Genomic DNA, 18910 nt, shown 5'->3' with positions numbered 1-18910 from the left:
TCACCTGAAGATTGTCTCTCTACAGCCTGTTTACATTTCACTTGCAGATTGTCTCTACAGCCTGTTTACATTTCACTTGCAGATTGTCTCTCTACAGCCTGTTTACATTTCACTTGCAGATTGTCTCTCTACAGCCTGTTTCCATTTCACTTGCAGATTGTCTCTCTACAGCCTGTTTACATTTCACTTGCAGATTGTCTCTACAGCCTGTTTACATTTCACTTGCAGATTGTCTCTACAGCCTGTTTACATTTCACTTGCAGATTGTCTCTACAGCCTGTTTACATTTCACCTGAAGATTGTCTCTCTACAGCCTGTTTACATTTCACTTGCAGATTGTCTCTACAGCCTGTTTACATTTCACCTAAAGATTGTCTCTCTACAGCCTGTTTACATTTCACTTGCAGATTGTCTCTCTACAGCCTGTTTCCATTTCACCTGAAGATTGTCTCTCTACAGCCTGTTTACATTTCACTTGCAGATTGTCTCTACAGCCTGTTTACATTTCACCTGAAGATTGTCTCTCTACAGCCTGTTTACATTTCACTTGCAGATTGTCTCTACAGCCTGTTTACATTTCACCTGAAGATTGTCTCTCTACAGCCTGTTTACATTTCACTTGCAGATTGTCTCTCTACAGCCTGTTTCCATTTCACCTGAAGATTGTTTCTCTACAGCCTGTTTACATTTCACTTGCAGATTGTCTCTACAGCCTGTTTACATTTCACCTGAAGATTGTCTCTCTACAGCCTGTTTAAATTTCACTTGCAGATTGTCTCTCTACAGCCTGTTTACATTTCACTTGCAGATTGTCTCTCTACAGCCTGTTTACATTTCACTTGCAGATTGTCTCTCTGCAGCCTGTTTACATTTCACTTGCAGATTGTCTCTCTACAGCCTGTTTACATTTCACTTGCAGATTGTCTCTACAGCCTGTTTACATTTCACTTGCAGATTGTCTCTACAGCCTGTTTACATTTCACCTGAAGATTGTCTCTCTACAGCCTGTTTACATTTCACTTGCAGATTGTCTCTCTACAGCCTGTTTACATTTCACTTGCAGATTGTCTCTCTACAGCCTGTTTACATTTCACCTGAAGATTGTCTCTACAGCCTGTTTACATTTCACCTGAAGATTGTCTCTCTACAGCCTGTTTACATTTCACTTGCAGATTGTCTCTCTACAGCCTGTTTCCATTTCACTTGCAGATTGTCTCTACAGCCTGTTTACATTTCACCTGAAGATTGTCTCTACAGCCTGTTTACATTTCACCTGAAGATTGTCTCTACAGCCTGTTTACATTTCACTTGCAGATTGTCTCTACAGCCTGTTTACATTTCACCTGAAGATTGTCTCTCTACAGCCTGTTTACATTTCACTTGCAGATTGTCTCTACAGCCTGTTTACATTTCACTTGCAGATTGTCTCTACAGCCTGTTTACATCTCACCTGAAGATTGTCTCTACAGCCTGTTTACATTTCACTTGCAGATTGTCTCTACAGCCTGTTTACATTTCACTTGCAGATTGTCTCTACAGCCTCTTTACATTTCACTTGCAGATTGTCTCTACAGCCTGTTTACATTTCACTTGCAGATTGTCTCTACAGCCTGTTTACATTTCACTTGAAGATTGTCTCTCTACAGCCTGTTTACATTTCACCTGAAGATTGTCTCTCTACAGCCTGTTTACATTTCACTTGCAGATTGTCTCTACAGCCTGTTTCCATTTCACTTGCAGATTGTCTCTACAGCCTGTTTACATTTCACTTGCAGATTGTCTCTACAGCCTGTCTCATGATCAGCGAGCTCATTTGGAAGGAGTGCCCAGAAGAGGAAGAGGAACATGCGAAGCTTAAAAGTGGAGTTGATGAGGTCAAAAATGCAGATGTCAGAGAAGAGCTTCTGAAACAATTCCTGGACTGTAGAGGTGATACATGCATTGTGTCCCGTTTTCTAAACCACACAGATTTGTCTGTAACTCTTCTCTCTACTAATGGTCAATCCATTGGAATGTCTCACAAAATTAAATTTTTTACTAACGTATACGCTCAAATTATTTTTTATTACTTACAGTTAACATGAAAACTCAATATTTTTTATACTAAGCTTATATCAACTCCCTCTGGTTAAAAAAATGAACTCATTATTTCTTCCCATTCTTGGATCAAGTTAAAACTTTGCCTCAGACCTTGTCTGTCCTGTTTGACTCCACTGTACAACTTTGCCTCAGACCTTGTCTGTCCTGTTTGACTCCACTGTAAAACTTTGCCTCAGACCTTGTCTGTCCTGTTTGACTCCACTGTACAACTTTGCCTCAGACCTTGTCTGTCCTGTTTGACTCCACTGTATAACTTTGCCTCAGACCTTGTCTGTCCTGTTTGACTCCACTGTAAAACTTTGCCTTAGACCTTGTCTGTCCTGTCTGACTCCACTGTAAAACTTTGCATCAGACCTTGTTTGTCCTGTTTGACTCCACTATAAAACTTTGCACCAGACCTTCTCTGTCCTGTTTGACTCAACTATAAAAATTTGCCTCAGACCTTGTCTGTACTGTTTGACTCCACTGTACAACTTTGCATCAGACCTTGTCTGTCCTGTTTGACTCCACTGTACAACTTTGCCTCAGACCTTGTCTGTCCTGTTTGACTCCACTGTACAACTTTGCCTCAGACCTTGTCTGTCCTGTTTAACTCCACTGTACAACTTTGCCTCAGACCTTGTCTGTCCTGTTTGACTCCACTGTAAAACTTTGCCTCAGACCTTGTCTGTCCTGTTTGACTCCACTGTACAACTTTGCCTCAGACCTTGTCTGTCCTGTTTGACTCCACTGTATAACTTTGCCTCAGACCTTGTCTGTCCTGTCTGACTCCACTGTACAACTTTGCCTCAGACCTTGTCTGTCCTGTCTGACTCCACTGTAAAACTTTGCATCAGACCTTCTCTGTACTGTTTGACTCCACTTTACAACTTTGCCTCAGACCTTGTCTGTCCTGTCTGACTCCACTGTACAACTTTGCACCAGACCTTGTCTGTCCTGTCTGACTCCACTGTAAAACTTTGCATCAGACCTTGTCTGTCCTGTTTGACTCCACTATAAAACTTTGCACCAGACCTTCTCTGTCGTGTTTGACTCCACTATAAAACTTTGCATCAGACCTTGTCTGTCCTGTTTGACTCCACTGTACAACTTTGCATCAGACCTTGTCTGTCCTGTTTGACTCCACTGTATAACTTTGCCTCAGACCTTGTCTGTCCTGTCTGACTCCACTGTACAACTTTGCACCAGACCTTGTCTGTCCTGTCTGACTCCACTGTAAAACTTTGCATCAGACCTTGTCTGTCCTGTTTGACTCCACTATAAAACTTTGCACCAGACCTTCTCTGTCCTGTTTGACTCCACTATAAAACTTTGCATCAGACCTTGTCTGTCCTGTTTGACTCCACTGTACAACTTTGCATCAGACCTTGTCTGTCCTGTTTGACTCCACTGTACAACTTTGCATCAGACCTTGTCTGTCCTGTCTGACTCCACTGTACAACTTTGCATCAGACCTTGTCTGTCCTGTTTGACTCCACTATAAAACTTTGCATCAGACCTTGTCTGTCCTGTTTGACTCCACTGTACAACTTTGCATCAGACCTTGTCTGTCCTGTTTGACTCCACTGTACAACTTGTTCTAAGAAGTGACCCTTGTCTGCCTTCTTTTACTACATGTCTGAAACTGAAGGTCCTCACATGGTCATGGAAAAACTGAGCTCACATGTCTTCACTGCGCATGACACCTACCTGATTGTGAGCACGCTATTGCCTGTCATGATTCTGGTCAGGTGGCAGGCGGGGAAAACTTGGCTGGAGCAAAACAGGTACTGCAAGTTTGAATAAAAACTCTTTCATTAATTCAATCTTTTTTTTTTTTTACAAGTTTATACAATCTCTGCTGGTAGATGTTGTTAACATGTACTTTCTGTTAGATAATGTATTTGATATGGACTTTTATGAATTAAAATGTATGTCACTCTATTCTTTCTCCTTCTTTCTCTCTTTCCTTCTGTCTCTCTCTTTCTCCTTCTCTCTGTCTCCCTCTTTCATATACCTCATTTGTACATTACAGAGCAGTAAAAAACGCACGATTTTTACGCCCTGTTTGGGACACAAAGTGTCTATGTAACCGTTCATAGTAAATAGTGATTAATTTTAAAACCACATTAGGTCAGAAGAGTTAATGGTTGATTCTTGTGACCCGTTCAATCATTAAATAGCACGTTAAAGAATTGTTATCTGAACTTAAGTTTAATTAACCCTTTCCCTCTCTACTCTCTCTTAATAAAACAAATGAGTGCTTAGTATTAGTATGACAAAGTTTCAATTAGGGTATGTGCTTTATAGATTTGGTAAATATATATGTATAGAAGATATAGTCAACATATTGCAATATTTTGTGTTTTTCTTCCAAGTGGCAATCTGAGTTTTTTCAAAGAGCTCCTCACCAGAAAAAAGATCTTCATGACTCAGATGAACCTTAGAAATCAATTAGTACACGGTATGCAGGTGGGCAACCTGATCAAAGAGTTTCTGACTTTTGTTGAAGGTATAGAGGCCAAAGACAGGGAACAAAACCTCGTGGAGCTGCTGGAGGAGGAGGAGAGGGAGAGGATCAAGAGAGAGAAGAAGAAACGTAAGAGGCAGAAAAAACATAGCAAGCAAGCAAAGGCAGAAACACCACAAGTGGTAATAGTCGATGCTAGCACTGACGACGAAAGTTCTGCCCCTGCCGTATCTTGGAATCGCAAAGCGTATCAAAACGCTTCTGAAGTTGTGTCGTCCGCCTCGTTTGAAAATGCCTTGGAAGAAACAACTTTCCAGCAAGATAAGCAAGTATCGAAAGAAGACCAAGGCCTGGTGAAGAAGTTCTTCCCTTCAGACTCGGCTGATAAAAACTCGGAGAAGGAATCAAAGTGGGTGAAAACAGCTACCGGTTCTGAGGAGTTTCCACCCATTTCAGCTGGATCCGATGACAGGGTCACCAGTGACAGCAACGACGGCTGGGTCAAAGTGGAAGGGAGAAAGCCGAGTGGCAGAAACACGATCAAGCCCATGACCACATGTCTCGTCAACCCGAACCCAGTCAAAATACCGGAACTTACCAAACTGGCCCCGATGAGGTGGGCTGATGTCGCTAAGATAGGTTGCTCTAAAGATCTGGGTGCAAGAAATTTCACAGTGCTTCTTGGAGACGTCAGTAGATCCACAACCCCGGATTATTTCAAATTGTCCAGCCTAAGCAAGAACACAGAGTCCTTTGCTTCCGTTGTCTCACACGGCTCCGAGAGCGAACTCAAAAGGCGAACGGATGAGCGAAGCTCGGACTGGACACAGATTGCTAGAAATGCTTTTGTCGACAATATGTACTCCAAAGAACGAGATGCTGAGCAAATCCCTCCCACAGACGCCTCCAGTGATAGCGACAGTGAGGATACGTCCTCAACCACCTCCTCCGAGTGTCCGTCTGGGCTTTCCAGTGAACTGAAAAACTCGTTGTCCGTGGCAGACGACTTTTTTGGAATCGACACAAGCTTTTCTAAGAGCATTTGTAAGAACAGAGAGTTCCCTTCGTTTGCATGCGCTTTTCCCAACCCTTATGCAGATTCTAGAGATAATTCTTTGTTTTCATCACCGAACCTCAGATGTTTTGATGTCTCAAAAAGATTGTTCATTGGCCAGACTTCCCTGGTCGAATCAATGTCTTCCAGTGATAAAAATCATCATAGAAATGATGAAAAGGTCCAAGAGATTGGCGGAGCGTGGAATTGGCTTGACGACAAAACGTCAACATTGAGCAATGATTGGGAAACAGGTGCTTCCATCAGGCCGTCGGAGATGTCCTATCTAGCTGCTTGCGCTGAGAGAAAGCCAACTTTTCATGGGCGAGAAGACGGAAATGATGGTCGGGCTCGAAGGTCGAGTTCTCCACTGTTTTCAAAGGCAGACTTGATATATGATCACATGCCTGAATTAGGTAGCTGCTCAGCGGGAATCTGCCCACTGCAGTCTAACAAAAATTGGCTCGATATAGGAAATGGGACTCTTGATTATGCTGTCCAGAAGAAAATGTTTTTCGATCATAAAAAGTCACTAGACGCCTGGCAATCAGATAATCTGCTTCAGACAGTGTCAGAAAGTGGTCACTGGACAGATCAAGAAACCAGCGTTAAGAATTTGACGCGCAAGTTGTCTAACCCATGGAGCAGTTTGCTGGCATCAGACACTTCTGCCTCAACCGAATCCAAGCATCAGACATCAGAGTCCTTCATGCCCAGCTTTGCGAGCATGTCCAACGCGGTAGACAACAATCCAATCGTGACATCTATGGTTGAATCTGTGCTGACGCCAACAGTCACCTCTCTGTCTGGCTTGAACTCTGAGAAGAAGTTGTCAACCTTCTGCACCAACAACAATGATATCCCTTCACCACCGCCGGGTTTTCAGATCCAGAAGTCAAATCCACTTCGCTCTTTTGCTTTCGACCAAACCCTTAGTTCGTCGATTAGTCAGGACGTCTTCAACAAACCCTCAGAGTCGATCAATCAGGATTTCAGACTTTCAACATCTTCCTTAACTACCGGACACGGAGACGTTGATCTCAGAAAGTTGGAGAGGTCTATGACCGTGACCTCACTCAACTCTAGGTCACCGATGGTGGGCATAGTTGGACCTTTCACAAAAATGACCAAACAGAGCGACGATTCGTTGCCACAGCAGATGTCACGACAGCAACGCCCTTCAACGGGTAGTAGCTTGGGCCTTACGTCCACTACCCAGAGCTTTTCCTCTGTCGTGGTTTCTTCTTTTGGTGCCAACCAGTCCTCACGAACATCTGCCATACAATCAGTACTCGGGCTTCCAGTTAGCGCATCACAGAGAATACCAGGTAAGGAAAAAGCAAACTATAATCGTAGCTTGAAAAGCTTTTGAAATTAAATTCATTCTTACGTATATTTAAATTATGGCCAACACGAAAACTACACACTTAGAAGAGTTAAAAAAAAAAAGGAAAAGAAACTCGCATCTTGCTATATAAACTATTGCCCTTATTTGTATTTGTAATTTACTTTTTCCATTTAAGTTTTCTTTAAAAAAAATGCCACGCTGGAACTATACTTTCGTTGGTTAGTAGAAAGGACTGGAATACTAGTCCCAACTCTAGGATTCAAAAGAGCAGTTTTGAGCAGTGGCGTATCATCCATGGCGCGAACGGGTTCAATGAACCCGGGCCCACGACCATTAAGGGCCCACAGCCCATGGTGTAGCAACAATGGCCCAAACGGATTGATTGCACTTTGGCCCATAACTCTTGACCAGTTGGGGCCCACGTGAAAACTTTGGGATGACACTAAAGAAAAAAATTGCACTTTTGTAAAATTGAGATAGAATCTGAACAGCTGCCTCGAAATATCCAAAACATGGCACGGAACTTTATATTAGTTTCAAAACATTAACAATGTTTTTGAAGCTAGAGTTGATATACCAGCAGCAATTATTACATAAATGTAAAGAAATGTTCTCCATCAGGTTGAATGTAATGGTGTCCAGCCCTAAGTGTACGAGGGGACTAGTGTTGCCAGATCGTCCCCACGTTTTCCATGTATGTTCATAAACCATTGCTAGTATTAATAGGCTGGTAGTATACTGAATGGAGTGGGAAGAAGAGAGTTTAATATAGAAACTATGAATGTGTTGTACAGAAAAATAAGGAAAGGGGCGAGTAACAATGACAATTAGATCTAGTGAGACAGTCCTAATGGTCAAGAATTAATATTTCGAAACATCTAGTAATTATTTAAATTTTAAAAGCTTAATCTGTTTCTTTTATTTTCTGTATTAAAAATACGTAAATTAGGTTTTTGTATTGTAGACACAATGTTCGCAGCTAAAGTAAGTCTGATATCTTACCAGACTAAAGAAATAATCTAAAAATTAATTATCCGATCCGACAAAGTTTATACTATTAATGGATAGTATTGCAAGTCGTCATCATATTGTTTTGTTGTATTATGTTAAAAATGTTTACAACAGAATCAAAGTATCATTTAGTTTTGAGTGCTTTGATTTGACTTACAGTTACGTTAACGCTTGCTTAGACAAAGGGTGTGACTGCGACAAAAGTCACCTAATAAAGAAAATCTCAAGATATGTTTCAGTTGTTTAGTGTATTCATTATAGAAAAGGACATATTTGGGTTTATTTTGTATATTGAAAATACGAATTAGTTGCATAATATATAAATATTATCAAGAATTCTAAAATAAGAAATGACTATAATTATGATATATTGTTTTAGCAGTCACTTCCAATGCTCCAAGTTGGTCAGAGAGAGTTGCACAGTCCTTGAACCCCACCAGCGCAAACACGGGTCTAAACACAACAGTGTCACCAGCGTCCAGTCTTATGGACTTTCCTTCAACACTTATAGGACGTTCCCAGTCCAAAATGACCAGCAGGTTACTGGACAGCCAGCCCACTCTTTTGAAGCGAGCCTCGGACAATCAGCTGAGATCGCTTCAAGAATTTATGGAGTGCTACCAGAGGCAACAGGCCGAGCAGTCCCTCCTTCAGCAACATCTTCTGGAGAAGCACCAGCAGGAGTGCTGCGGCCTTACTGGCGCCCAGCTGTCACAGCTGTACAGACAGCACAAGGCTCATGTCAGTCAACAGCAGCTCCAGCAGAAGGCAGCCCCGTTTGCCACGCAGCAACAAAACAGGCAAAACTTACCCAGACAGTCACAGATAAGTCCACCGGTCTTGTTTCCCAGCGACCTCAGAGACGAGCCGGAACCGCGAGTTGTAGACAAGCAGACCTTTCCAGCGTTTCACGAGTCAGGCACAAGTGACCTTCTGTCTGATTTATTTGCAGATCCACTTCTGATTGAAAGAATAGCCATTAACCAGGTCAGTTCAAGGGCAGTAACTAGCACAAAGCAACCAGAAACCTAGAAAATGAAATAATAAATCAATACAAAGCATTGTAACGAATAATACAAGTTGTAGTACCATAACATTCATGACATATTTTAGAACTTCAACACACTGTAAGTACCATGCCCATCGGTCCGACTACCTGAAGGTAGTGAAACGTGAATTTAATTTGTCAGAGACCAAACCGATAAAAACGATATATAAGTTGTAAATATTATAAAAGAAAAAGGGTGAAAGAAAAGAGTTTATTATGTTTTGCATAAAATAAGATTGAGAAAAATTGCTGTCAGACGACCACTTACATAATACTTCAACTTCTCTAAGTACTATTTTAAGGGGCTATGACAAACTGATGTTTAAAAATATCACTTCGTGAAAAGTCAATTATTTGATTCTCAGCTGTTTTGTTTTTTTATTTCCACTTCAGATACGTCAGCAGTTTCTAACGCAGCAGGCCAATTGTCTCCTGCGGGACACTGCCCTGAATGTCCTGCGGGATTCTGTATACGGAAACGACCTGGATTATTACGCATCTATGTACCGCGTAAAGCTGAAGGATATACTGGGAGGAGCTCCGCGACATACCGATTCCGGTACGTAACAAAGCATTGACTTTAAGATAGTTTCTAAAGTTACATGTGGCTTTGATATAGTTTCTAAAGTTACACGTGACTTTGATATAGTTTCTAAAGTTACACGTGACTTTGAAATAGTTTCTAAACTTACACGTGACTTTGAAATAGTTTCTAAAGTTACATGTGATTTTGATATAGTTTCTAAAGTTACACGTGACTTTGAAATAGTTTCTAAAGTTACATGTAATTTTGATATAGTTTCTAAAGTTACACGTGACTTTGAAATAGTTTCTAAAGTTACTCGTGACTTTGAAATAGTTTCTAAAGTTACATGTCATTTTGATATAGTTTCTAAAGTTACACGTGACTTTGAAATAGTTTCTAAAGTTACTCGTGACTTTGATATAGTTTCTAAAGTTACATGTGACTTTAATATAGTTTCTAAAGTTACACTTGACTTTGAAATAGTTTCTAAAGTTACACGTGACTTTGAAATAGTTTCTAAACTTACAAGTGACTTTGAAATAGTTTCTAAACTTACACGTGACTTTGAAATAGTTTCTAAACTTACACGTGACTTTGATATAGTTTCTAAACTTACACGTGACTTTGAAATAGTTTCTAAACTTACACGTGACTTTGAAAAAGTTTCTAAACTTACACGTGACTTTGAAATAGTTTCTAAACTTACACGTGACTTTGAAATAGTTTCTAAACTTACACGTGACTTTGAAATAGTTTCTAAACTTACACGTGACTTTGAAATAGCTTCTAAACTTACACGTGACTTTGAAATAGTTTCTAAACTTACACGTGACTTTGAAATAGTTTCTAAACTTACACGTGACTTTGAAAAAGTTTCTAAACTTACACGTGACTTTGAAAAAGTTTCTAAACTTACACGTGACTTTGAAATAGTTTCTAAACTTACACGTGACTTTGAAATAGTTTCTAAACTTACACGTGACTTTGAAATAGTTTCTAAACTTACACGTGACTTTGAAATAGTTTCTAAAGTTACATGTGACTTTGAAATAGTTTCTAAACTTACACGTGACTTTGAAATAGTTTCTAAAGTTACATAGTTTCAAAACAAAAACAAATATTGTATACAGAAGTGAAACGTGAACACTATTTGATCTGATCTCAATTTAAAGGGAACTGAATATATAATATAAGATGCTAATTATCTCTTATTAAGCTTCTTTCACTGTTAAATGTTACATATTAAAACTATTTCTACCTCTAATAATGCGTTGGATTGAAAAAATTCCCCGAGTATACAATAATTGTTGTTTCTTTAAAAACATTTGTGTCCTCTAGTCTTGAGACCAAAATCCACTTATTAAACACAATCGCCATCCCAACTGCGACGTATGCATTCGATATAATGATGTCATTAGACTATAGACCAGTGTTTCCCAAAATGTGTTCCGATTCTTCCCACAAAAAAATTCATGAGCTTTCGCCCCCCTGTCCTCCGTTAGCGCGGCAACGACGTTCCAGATTTTTATTTGATCTTTTACTTGCAGCCGGCAATAGATGTGATCAAGACATGCACAACCTGGCAACATCACGAAACTCGACAACTTCTGATGGACGCAGCTTGTCTCCAAACAGAGATACTGGCCAGGAGAAAACAAGCAGGTTTGTCAAAAGACAACGCCCAAGAAGTGCCCATCAAATTACCTGTAGAATTTAGTTATGTAGTCTTTAGACAATTCAATGCTAGTAAGTTGCAAGTTTTGGTGTCTGCTTTCTATGCACATCAACAAGAACAAAACAACACTTTAGAAAATGATAAAAACCTAACCCTGTGATTTCATGAAACTATTCAAGCTAGTACAGTTCAAATCTAATCTGATTTCATGAAACTATTCAAGCTAGTACAGTTCAAATCTAATTAAGACACTAACGTAGTACCTTTACAAGAAAAACTAATTTAAAAAACCCATTGGAAATCATTTACAACATACTTGTGATAAATTCGAATATTATCTTCCAGACGTTGGAGGGATGCTATAAATAGAATATTAGAAACGTCATGGACTATGAGACGTCAGTATGGAGATATAGTCATACCAAGCGCTGTGGCCGAGTACACTGTTAGTCACGTGTGAGTTGATCTCTATTTCAGATATAATTCTTTAGGTAGATACAAGTTGGTATAAACAAAAAGTTAAGATCCCCTTTCAGACCTAGCGATCTATAGGGCAGATGATGTCAAGTCCTCTGTTTCTGTGGCCCACGGTTAACGAGGGAGCCATGTGGCCAGCACAACGACCATCCGCCTTTACTTTCACCCAACTAATGCCAGGTACAAAAAATAGAGCTGGGTGGACTCAGGGGGGCTCAACGATCCCAAAGTTAAAAAATCCCAGTCTTCGCCAGGATTCGAATCCGGGACCTCCCAAGTATGTGTAGATCTATTCTTAATTTATAGTCTACACAGATACAGGTGTGAGAAAATATATTACTAATACCCAGGGCCCGCCTTACTAATTGCGGGGCCCAATGTAATGGATGCTTGCGAGGCCCCTCTTCTACATGTTTTGTACGAGAACAGCCTCTACTATTAATGAGATCTTCATATCAACATTTGTTATACAACATGCACAGGAAGCAGCTCAACACGCAACAGGCGCCGGTGGGATAAGGAAAAACAATCGTACGATACATTTAATATGTTAACCCTTTAAGTCCTACATCTTTAAAAGCATGTGTAAAGAGCCATGACTGATAGTGATATGTTAAATGAACATTTCGGGACCACTGCCAAGCGCGGGGCCCAATTTTAGCAAAGGCCGGTCCATCTAATACCTAAAACTGGTGCTGAATACAGATGTACGAAGATCTATTGAGACTGTTCCTAATATATAATACTCTAGCTCAGTGTTTCCTTTAACCCAAACTTTTTCCTTAACTGAACACTTTGCACATTCTGAATATTGAGCGGATTTGCTTATTTTTATTAGAGAGATTTATTCACGCTGTGGGTTACTAGTTATTTATCCCAGTAGTTTGTGGAACACCTATTCAGGCCAAACACCAGGGTTCCGCGGAACATAGTTTGGAAAACACAGGCCTAGCTGGATACAAGTATGAGTAGATTTACCTTTTAATAAATACAGAACAAGCTTTGATCTCGTTCTTGCATTGAATCTAGCATCTTGTTCTAGCTCGATTTTCTATCAGTATTTTGCTCTTTCTACTTTGTTCTTGTGTCATTTTGTATTTCTACATTCCTTCGTATTTAATGCAATTGTCTTTCCATATCTTCAATCAAGGAGGCTCACCAAAGCACTAGTATAGATTTTGTATAGCGATTCAAGCTATATGTCTACCACCTCATTTGTTCTGTACTAGTCCAAGAATACGTTGTGTTAAATGTACGTGTTAGCAATGACGACGTTTAGTTAAAATGACCAGCTTTTGAGTTCATTCCCTTTGAAATTAACATTGTAGAGAGTTTCCCTTGGTCCTTGGGCTCAACACTGATGGTCAAGAGATAGCGGTTCTTATACTGGACAAGAGTCAAGCTTACATTGACCCCTGTCTTTTGGACGTGATGTGTGATCCGGATCTAGATCATCATTTTATACTCAAGTGCAAGGTACATGTCTCTTTGCTTTGTGCTGTTCAGTAGTTTCAGATTAAAAAAAACAAAATGTTTCCCAGCCATTTTAACACTGGTTATGTCGTCTTACTACTTACAACCTACAATATACAACCTACAACCTACGTCTTACAACTTACAACCTACTATATACAACCTACAATCTACGTCTTACCACTTACAACCTACAATATACAACCTGCAATCTACGTCTTACCACTTACAACCTACAATATACAACCTGCAATCTACGTCTTACCACTTACAACCTACAATATACAACCTGCAATCTACGTCTTACCACTTACAACCTACAATATACAACCTACAACCTACGTCTTACAACTTACAACCTACTATATACAACCTACAATCTATGACTTACCACTTACAACCTAATTATCACTTGCAACCTAAAACATACAATCTAAATCTACGAATTACAATCTACAACTTCATCATACCACATACAACCTACAATCATGACTTATCATTTACAACTTACAATCATGACTTATCATTTACAACTTACAATCTGTGACTTACCGTTTACAACTTACAATACTTGACTTACAACCTACAATCTACGACATTCAACTGTTGCATGTAGCTGTCGTACTTCAGTCTGTATACAGCTGACCTGACGCTGCATTGTGATGTCCTTGCTCTTGTCCAGGGTATGAGCGAGACCTGTACCACAGAGTATGTGGCCCTGGAGCTGTGTGACTACACACTGAGTGAGTACATGCAGATTGTCCAACTCTCTCACAGGCAGGACCCACTCTCAGCCAACAGGTTGTCGTGGCAGCTGCTGGAAGGTATCAAGTTTGTGCACCACCATCTTGGCATGCCCCATGGATTCTTGAAGGTGAAGGCCAACAGGTTAACTTAGTGTGCGTGTGCGTAGATGTGTAACTGTGTGTGTGTAAGTGTATGTTTTTACGTGTGTCGAATTGTGTGCGTACGTGTGTGTGTGTACGTCTTTGTATGTGTACGTGTGTGCCCAAGTATGTATGCAAGTGTATGCGTCTGTGCGTGTAAACCTCTTCGATGAGTTCAAAAATTCATTTCCTATGCGTACACAGTGGGTGTAACTTGGGGGAAAGAGAAGGATAAACCTTCAGCTCGTAATTGGAGATTTTCATATATGGCGGCCAATCCATAAATAGTAAGATTTTTGGTGTATCCGGTTGTGACAGGTTAGAAAGTGACGTGTGTGTTTGGCGCGTTTAATGTCTAGGGGAGGATTATTTTTAAAGCTATCACACACCAACCCGTCAACATATAAATCGGGAGCAGACACGCAACGAGACAAAGCAATGAAAGAGAGATACAAAGTTAAAATTGAAGAATGCACAAAGTAATTAAGATGGAACTTGTGATTAAGTTCGGCTTACCACCAGGTATTCCTCTAAGAGTAAGAATAAATGAAATAGTCCAGACTCGGCTGTTCAGCTAGAATGAGAAATGAGAGGGTCTGGCTAGATCCATTCTACTTTATAAAGGCCATGAAAGAGGTGGGCGGAAACAGGAAATGGGATTGGCTAACTCACGTGGGTGAAGTCCGACAAGAGTCGCACCTTGGAGTGTCACAAGGCGTGTTGACCCGAGTAATTTCTTTGATCAAAGAGAGACGTGGGAAAGGGGGGAGGGAGAAAGATTGACTTGCATTCCGCCCAAGGTGGTGTCAACTGCAACCGTCAGACATTCGGCGGGTAAGACCAAAGAGATTGTGTGTTTATCTTTCCCCGATCAAGGGGAGATAAGTGTAAGCCGTGGCCTTGTTATCGCCAACGTGGTGGACTGAGTCTAGCCTGAATAGGGAAAGGTGAAGAATTTGGGGATAGCACGGGGAAATAATTAAAATAAAATAAATAAATAAAAAGTAATAATAATTAATGCTGTGATAAAATTGAGTGACTCGGACAGCAAGCTTTTGACTTTTCACACCGGTGTACAGAAAACAGAAGTATTGATAACTTTGCACAATTATTCATTGACGGTGAATCAATCGAAATACGAACCAATGAGTTAATTAATTAGGGGTAATTAATCAATTTTTGTCTTATATAGAAAAATGTTTAGTCAAATGTTTCACTTGTTTCGGATGTTCCTTCAGAGTTGAAGATAATATACTTCCTAGTCAGGACGACGGGGGATGGCAAGCTACGAACCTGTGACTATCGAGACGACTGAACGACGGTCTGGCTCGATTACCGCACGACCAGGCAGAAGAAACACATCTTATATTATTGAGATAAATTGCAATGATTGAGCGGTTCTTTCCCTCATATATGCTTTTTTTTTTTTTCCAAATTATTTTTTTTTTTATATTCGTTGTTATCATTCAATTGATGGGATCTTTCAATATGGCGTGTCTGAACTTTTCTCTGTTCATTTCAGAATCTCTCCCAATCTTTCTCTTTTTATTTTTCTCACCTTTTTTCCTTAGGTTTCGTTGTATCGTTACCACATTTCTTCTGATTGTTTTCTCTTCTTTTTCTATCTTGATAAAAAAAAAACACGTAAACTTAATCTCAAAAATCAATGTGGAAACAAAGAGAAGATTACTGTGTTTACATTTTTAGTGATAATCTCAAACTGAAAGAAGATTTTTTAAATTCTAGAATATTTGTAACAGAGAGATATATACAGTACACTATGATAATTGTTTCAAAATACTATTGAATACAATTTAGTGTTTGAAAGGTTATTGTTCTGTATACCTTTCATTGTCCAGCCATCATGGATATTTGTGGATTCTGAAGGTCGATTGAGATTAGGTGGTTGCGGAATAGTAACCAAAATCAATAATCATATCATGGGACCGTCATCGATGATCAGGAACGAACCAGGTTCGTCATTCTCCCTCTCTGTCTCTCTCACACACATGCACTCACTAATTGATTACCATTTCCACCTCTGTTGTCATATTGAATATCAACATTTTGATAATATGGTGTTGTGTGTATGTGTGTGATAGTCTTGTGTAGTGTGTGTTACTGTGATGCAGTATGCGTGCCTGTGTGATGTTCTGTGTTTTAAAAAATGACCAGTGATACTACTAGTGACTTAATTTATGAATTCTTACATTACCTTTAAAAAAAAAACATATACATTGTAATGGCATCTACAGCTTTAAGTTCTTTCTCAGTGCGGTCAGCCTGTTGGACATCGTCTGAAGATCTCAACAGTGACAGGCCTCAGCCGTCGATGGCCTCAGATATACAGGTAATGAACTTTTCATATATAGGGGAAGAAAGATTTTGAAAGGTTTAAAACGAAACATTTTTTCCTATACAAGAAAACAAAAAAAAGTTGTTTGAGACCTACGGTATGTAGATCTATTTTATATATAAATATGCTTCGACACAAGAGCTATAAAAGAACTACAAGTCCATTGTCAACACACCTATTTGCTAACAATACTATAGGGAATCTAAATGGCAGAATTTCTTTATAATATGATATTGTAGGAGCTTTCATGGTGGAACGCATTAAAACAAAATTGCTTTGCCAAGGTTTGACTGAGTTATTCGGACTGCTGGGTCGTCGAGTGGCGAGTTATCCAATCTGCCGAGTTATTGACTATCGAGTTATCTTGTGTGCCCGGTCTTCGAGGGGCCGATTCTTCGGGACTTCACTGTAACTGTTAATGTTTATAAAAGTAGGTTGGTATTGTTAGATTCTTGCCCAGGGTGATGACATTTTTTTTTAATTGAGATTTGAACCACCTAAACCGTCGCTGTTATTGAATGCTGTTACCAGGTGGCTGGAATGTTGTTGTACTTTATACTGACCGGTGGCCAACATCCTTTCGGTGCATCGCCACTGGAAGTGGAGGTCAACTTAGCCAGAAACAGCAGCCAGATGCAGCATATCAGCGAGGAGGCCAACGACCTTGTCTCTGGGATGTTGTTCCCAGACCCTTCAGCCAGGCCAACCATCGAACATTGTCTCAAGTAAGCTAGAACTTTCTACAAACATTGTATCAAGTAAGCTAGAAGTTTCTACAAACATTGTCTCAAGTAAGCTAGAATTTTTATACAAACATTGTCTTAAGTAAGCTAGAACTTTCTATAAACATTGTCTCAAGTTAGCTAGAACTTTCTACAAACATTGTCTCAAGTAAGCTAGAACTTTCTATAAACAGTACAAGTCACAAGGAAGCTAGAACTTTCTGCAAACATTGTCTCGAGTAAGCTAGAACTTTCTACACACAATACATTGTGTCAAGTAAGCTAGAACTTTCTACAAACAGTACATTGTCTCAAGTAAGCTAGAACTTTCTACAAACAGTACATTGTCACAAGGAAGCTAGAACTTTCTACACACAATACTTTGTCTCAAGTAAGCTAGAACTTTCTACAAACTACATTGTCTCAAGTAAGCTAGAACTTTCTACAAACAGTACATTGTCACAAGGAAGCTAGAACTTTCTACACACAATACATTGTCTCAAGTAAGCTAGAACTTTCTACACACAATACATTGTCTCAAGTAAGCTAGAACTTTCTACAAACAATACATTGTCTCAAGTAAGCTAGAACTTTCTGCAAACATTGTCTCGAGTAAGCTAGAACTTTCTACAAACAATACATTGTCTCAAGTAAGCTAGAACTTTCTGCTAACATTGTCTCAAGTAAGCTAGAACTTTCTGCAAACATTGTCTCAAGTAAGCTAGAACTTTTTGCAAACATTGTCTCAAGTAAGCTAGAACTTTCTGCAAACATTGTCTCAAGTAAGCTAGAACTTTCTACACACAATACATTGTCTCAAGTAAGCTAGAACTTTCTACAAACATTGTCTCGAGTAAGCTAGAACTTTCTACACACAATACATTGTCTCAAGTAAGCTAGAACTTTCTACAAACTACATTGTCTCAAGTAAGCTAGAACTTTCTGCAAACATTGTCTCGAGTAAGCTAGAACTTTCTACAAACAATATATTGTCTCAAGTAAGCTAGAACTTTCTACAAACTACATTGTCTCAAGTAAGCTAGAACTTTCTACACACAATACTTTGTCTCAAGTAAGCTAGAACTTTCTACAAACTACATTGTCTCAAGTAAGCTAGAACTTTCTGCAAACATTGTCTCAAGTAAGCTAGAACTTTCTACACACAATACATTGTCTCAAGTAAGCTAGAACTTTCTACAAAATACATTGTCTCAAGTAAGCTAGAACTTTCTGCAAACATTGTCTCGAGTAAGCTAGAACTTTCTACAAACAATATATTGTCTCAAGTAAGCTAGAACTTTCTACACACAATACATTGTCTCAAGTAAGCTAGAACTTTCTACAAACTACATTGTCTCAAGTAAGCTAGAACTTTCTGCAAACATTGTCTCGAGTAAGCTAGAACTTTCTAGAAACAATATATTGTCTCGAGTAAGCTAGAACTTTCTGCAAACATTGTCTCAAGTAAGCTAGAACTTTCCACACACAATACATTGTCTCAAGTAAGCTAGAACTTTCTACACACAATACATTGTCTCAAGTAAGCTAGAACTTTCTACAAACATTGTCTCGAGTAAGCTAGAACTTTCTACAAACAATACATTGTCTCAAGTAAGCTAGAACTTTCTGCAAACATTGTCTCGAGTAAGCTAGAACTTTCTACAAACAATACATTGTCTCAAGTAAGCTAGAACTTTCTGCAAACATTGTCTCAAGTAAGCTAGAACTTTCTGCAAACATTGTCTCAAGTAAGCTAGAACTTTTTGCAAACATTGTCTCAAGTA

At 39.4% G+C, this 18910-nt stretch overlaps 1 protein-coding gene across 5 annotated transcripts in view; it reads left to right on the top strand.

The window, feature by feature from the left end:
* LOC106072425 (uncharacterized) overlaps positions 1-18910 on the top strand; it is a 51661-nt gene that overhangs the window by 16237 nt on the left and 16514 nt on the right. The window contains exons 9-20 of one of the 5 annotated variants that reach the window (XR_008778976.1): positions 1776-1929; positions 3731-3866; positions 4458-6931; positions 8342-8949; positions 9404-9569; positions 11084-11198; positions 11557-11667; positions 13017-13164; positions 13844-14035; positions 15908-16022; positions 16322-16398; positions 16936-17162. Coding sequence is in view for 3 of the 5 variants with exons in the window: in XM_056036004.1 (XP_055891979.1) it covers positions 1776-1929; positions 3731-3866; positions 4458-6931; positions 8342-8949; positions 9404-9569; positions 11084-11198; positions 11557-11667; positions 13017-13164; positions 13844-14035; positions 15908-16022; positions 16322-16398; positions 16936-17129 (4490 nt within the window). In the remaining 2 variants the exon portion in view is untranslated. Of the gene's footprint in view, positions 1-1775; positions 1930-3730; positions 3867-4457; positions 6932-8341; positions 8950-9403; positions 9570-11083; positions 11199-11556; positions 11668-13016; positions 13165-13843; positions 14050-15907; positions 16023-16321; positions 16399-16643; positions 16780-16935; positions 17163-18910 lie in introns of those variants that run through there. The other 4 variants (XM_056036005.1, XM_056036004.1, XM_056036006.1 and 1 more) reach the window with 4 other exon arrangements.

This window comes from Biomphalaria glabrata, chromosome 7 (assembly GCF_947242115.1).
Source record: "Biomphalaria glabrata chromosome 7, xgBioGlab47.1, whole genome shotgun sequence".
NCBI lineage: Eukaryota > Metazoa > Mollusca > Gastropoda > Planorbidae > Biomphalaria > Biomphalaria glabrata.
The sequence above is the reverse complement of the archived record's forward strand: the minus strand, read 5'-3'. Positions and strand labels throughout refer to the sequence as shown.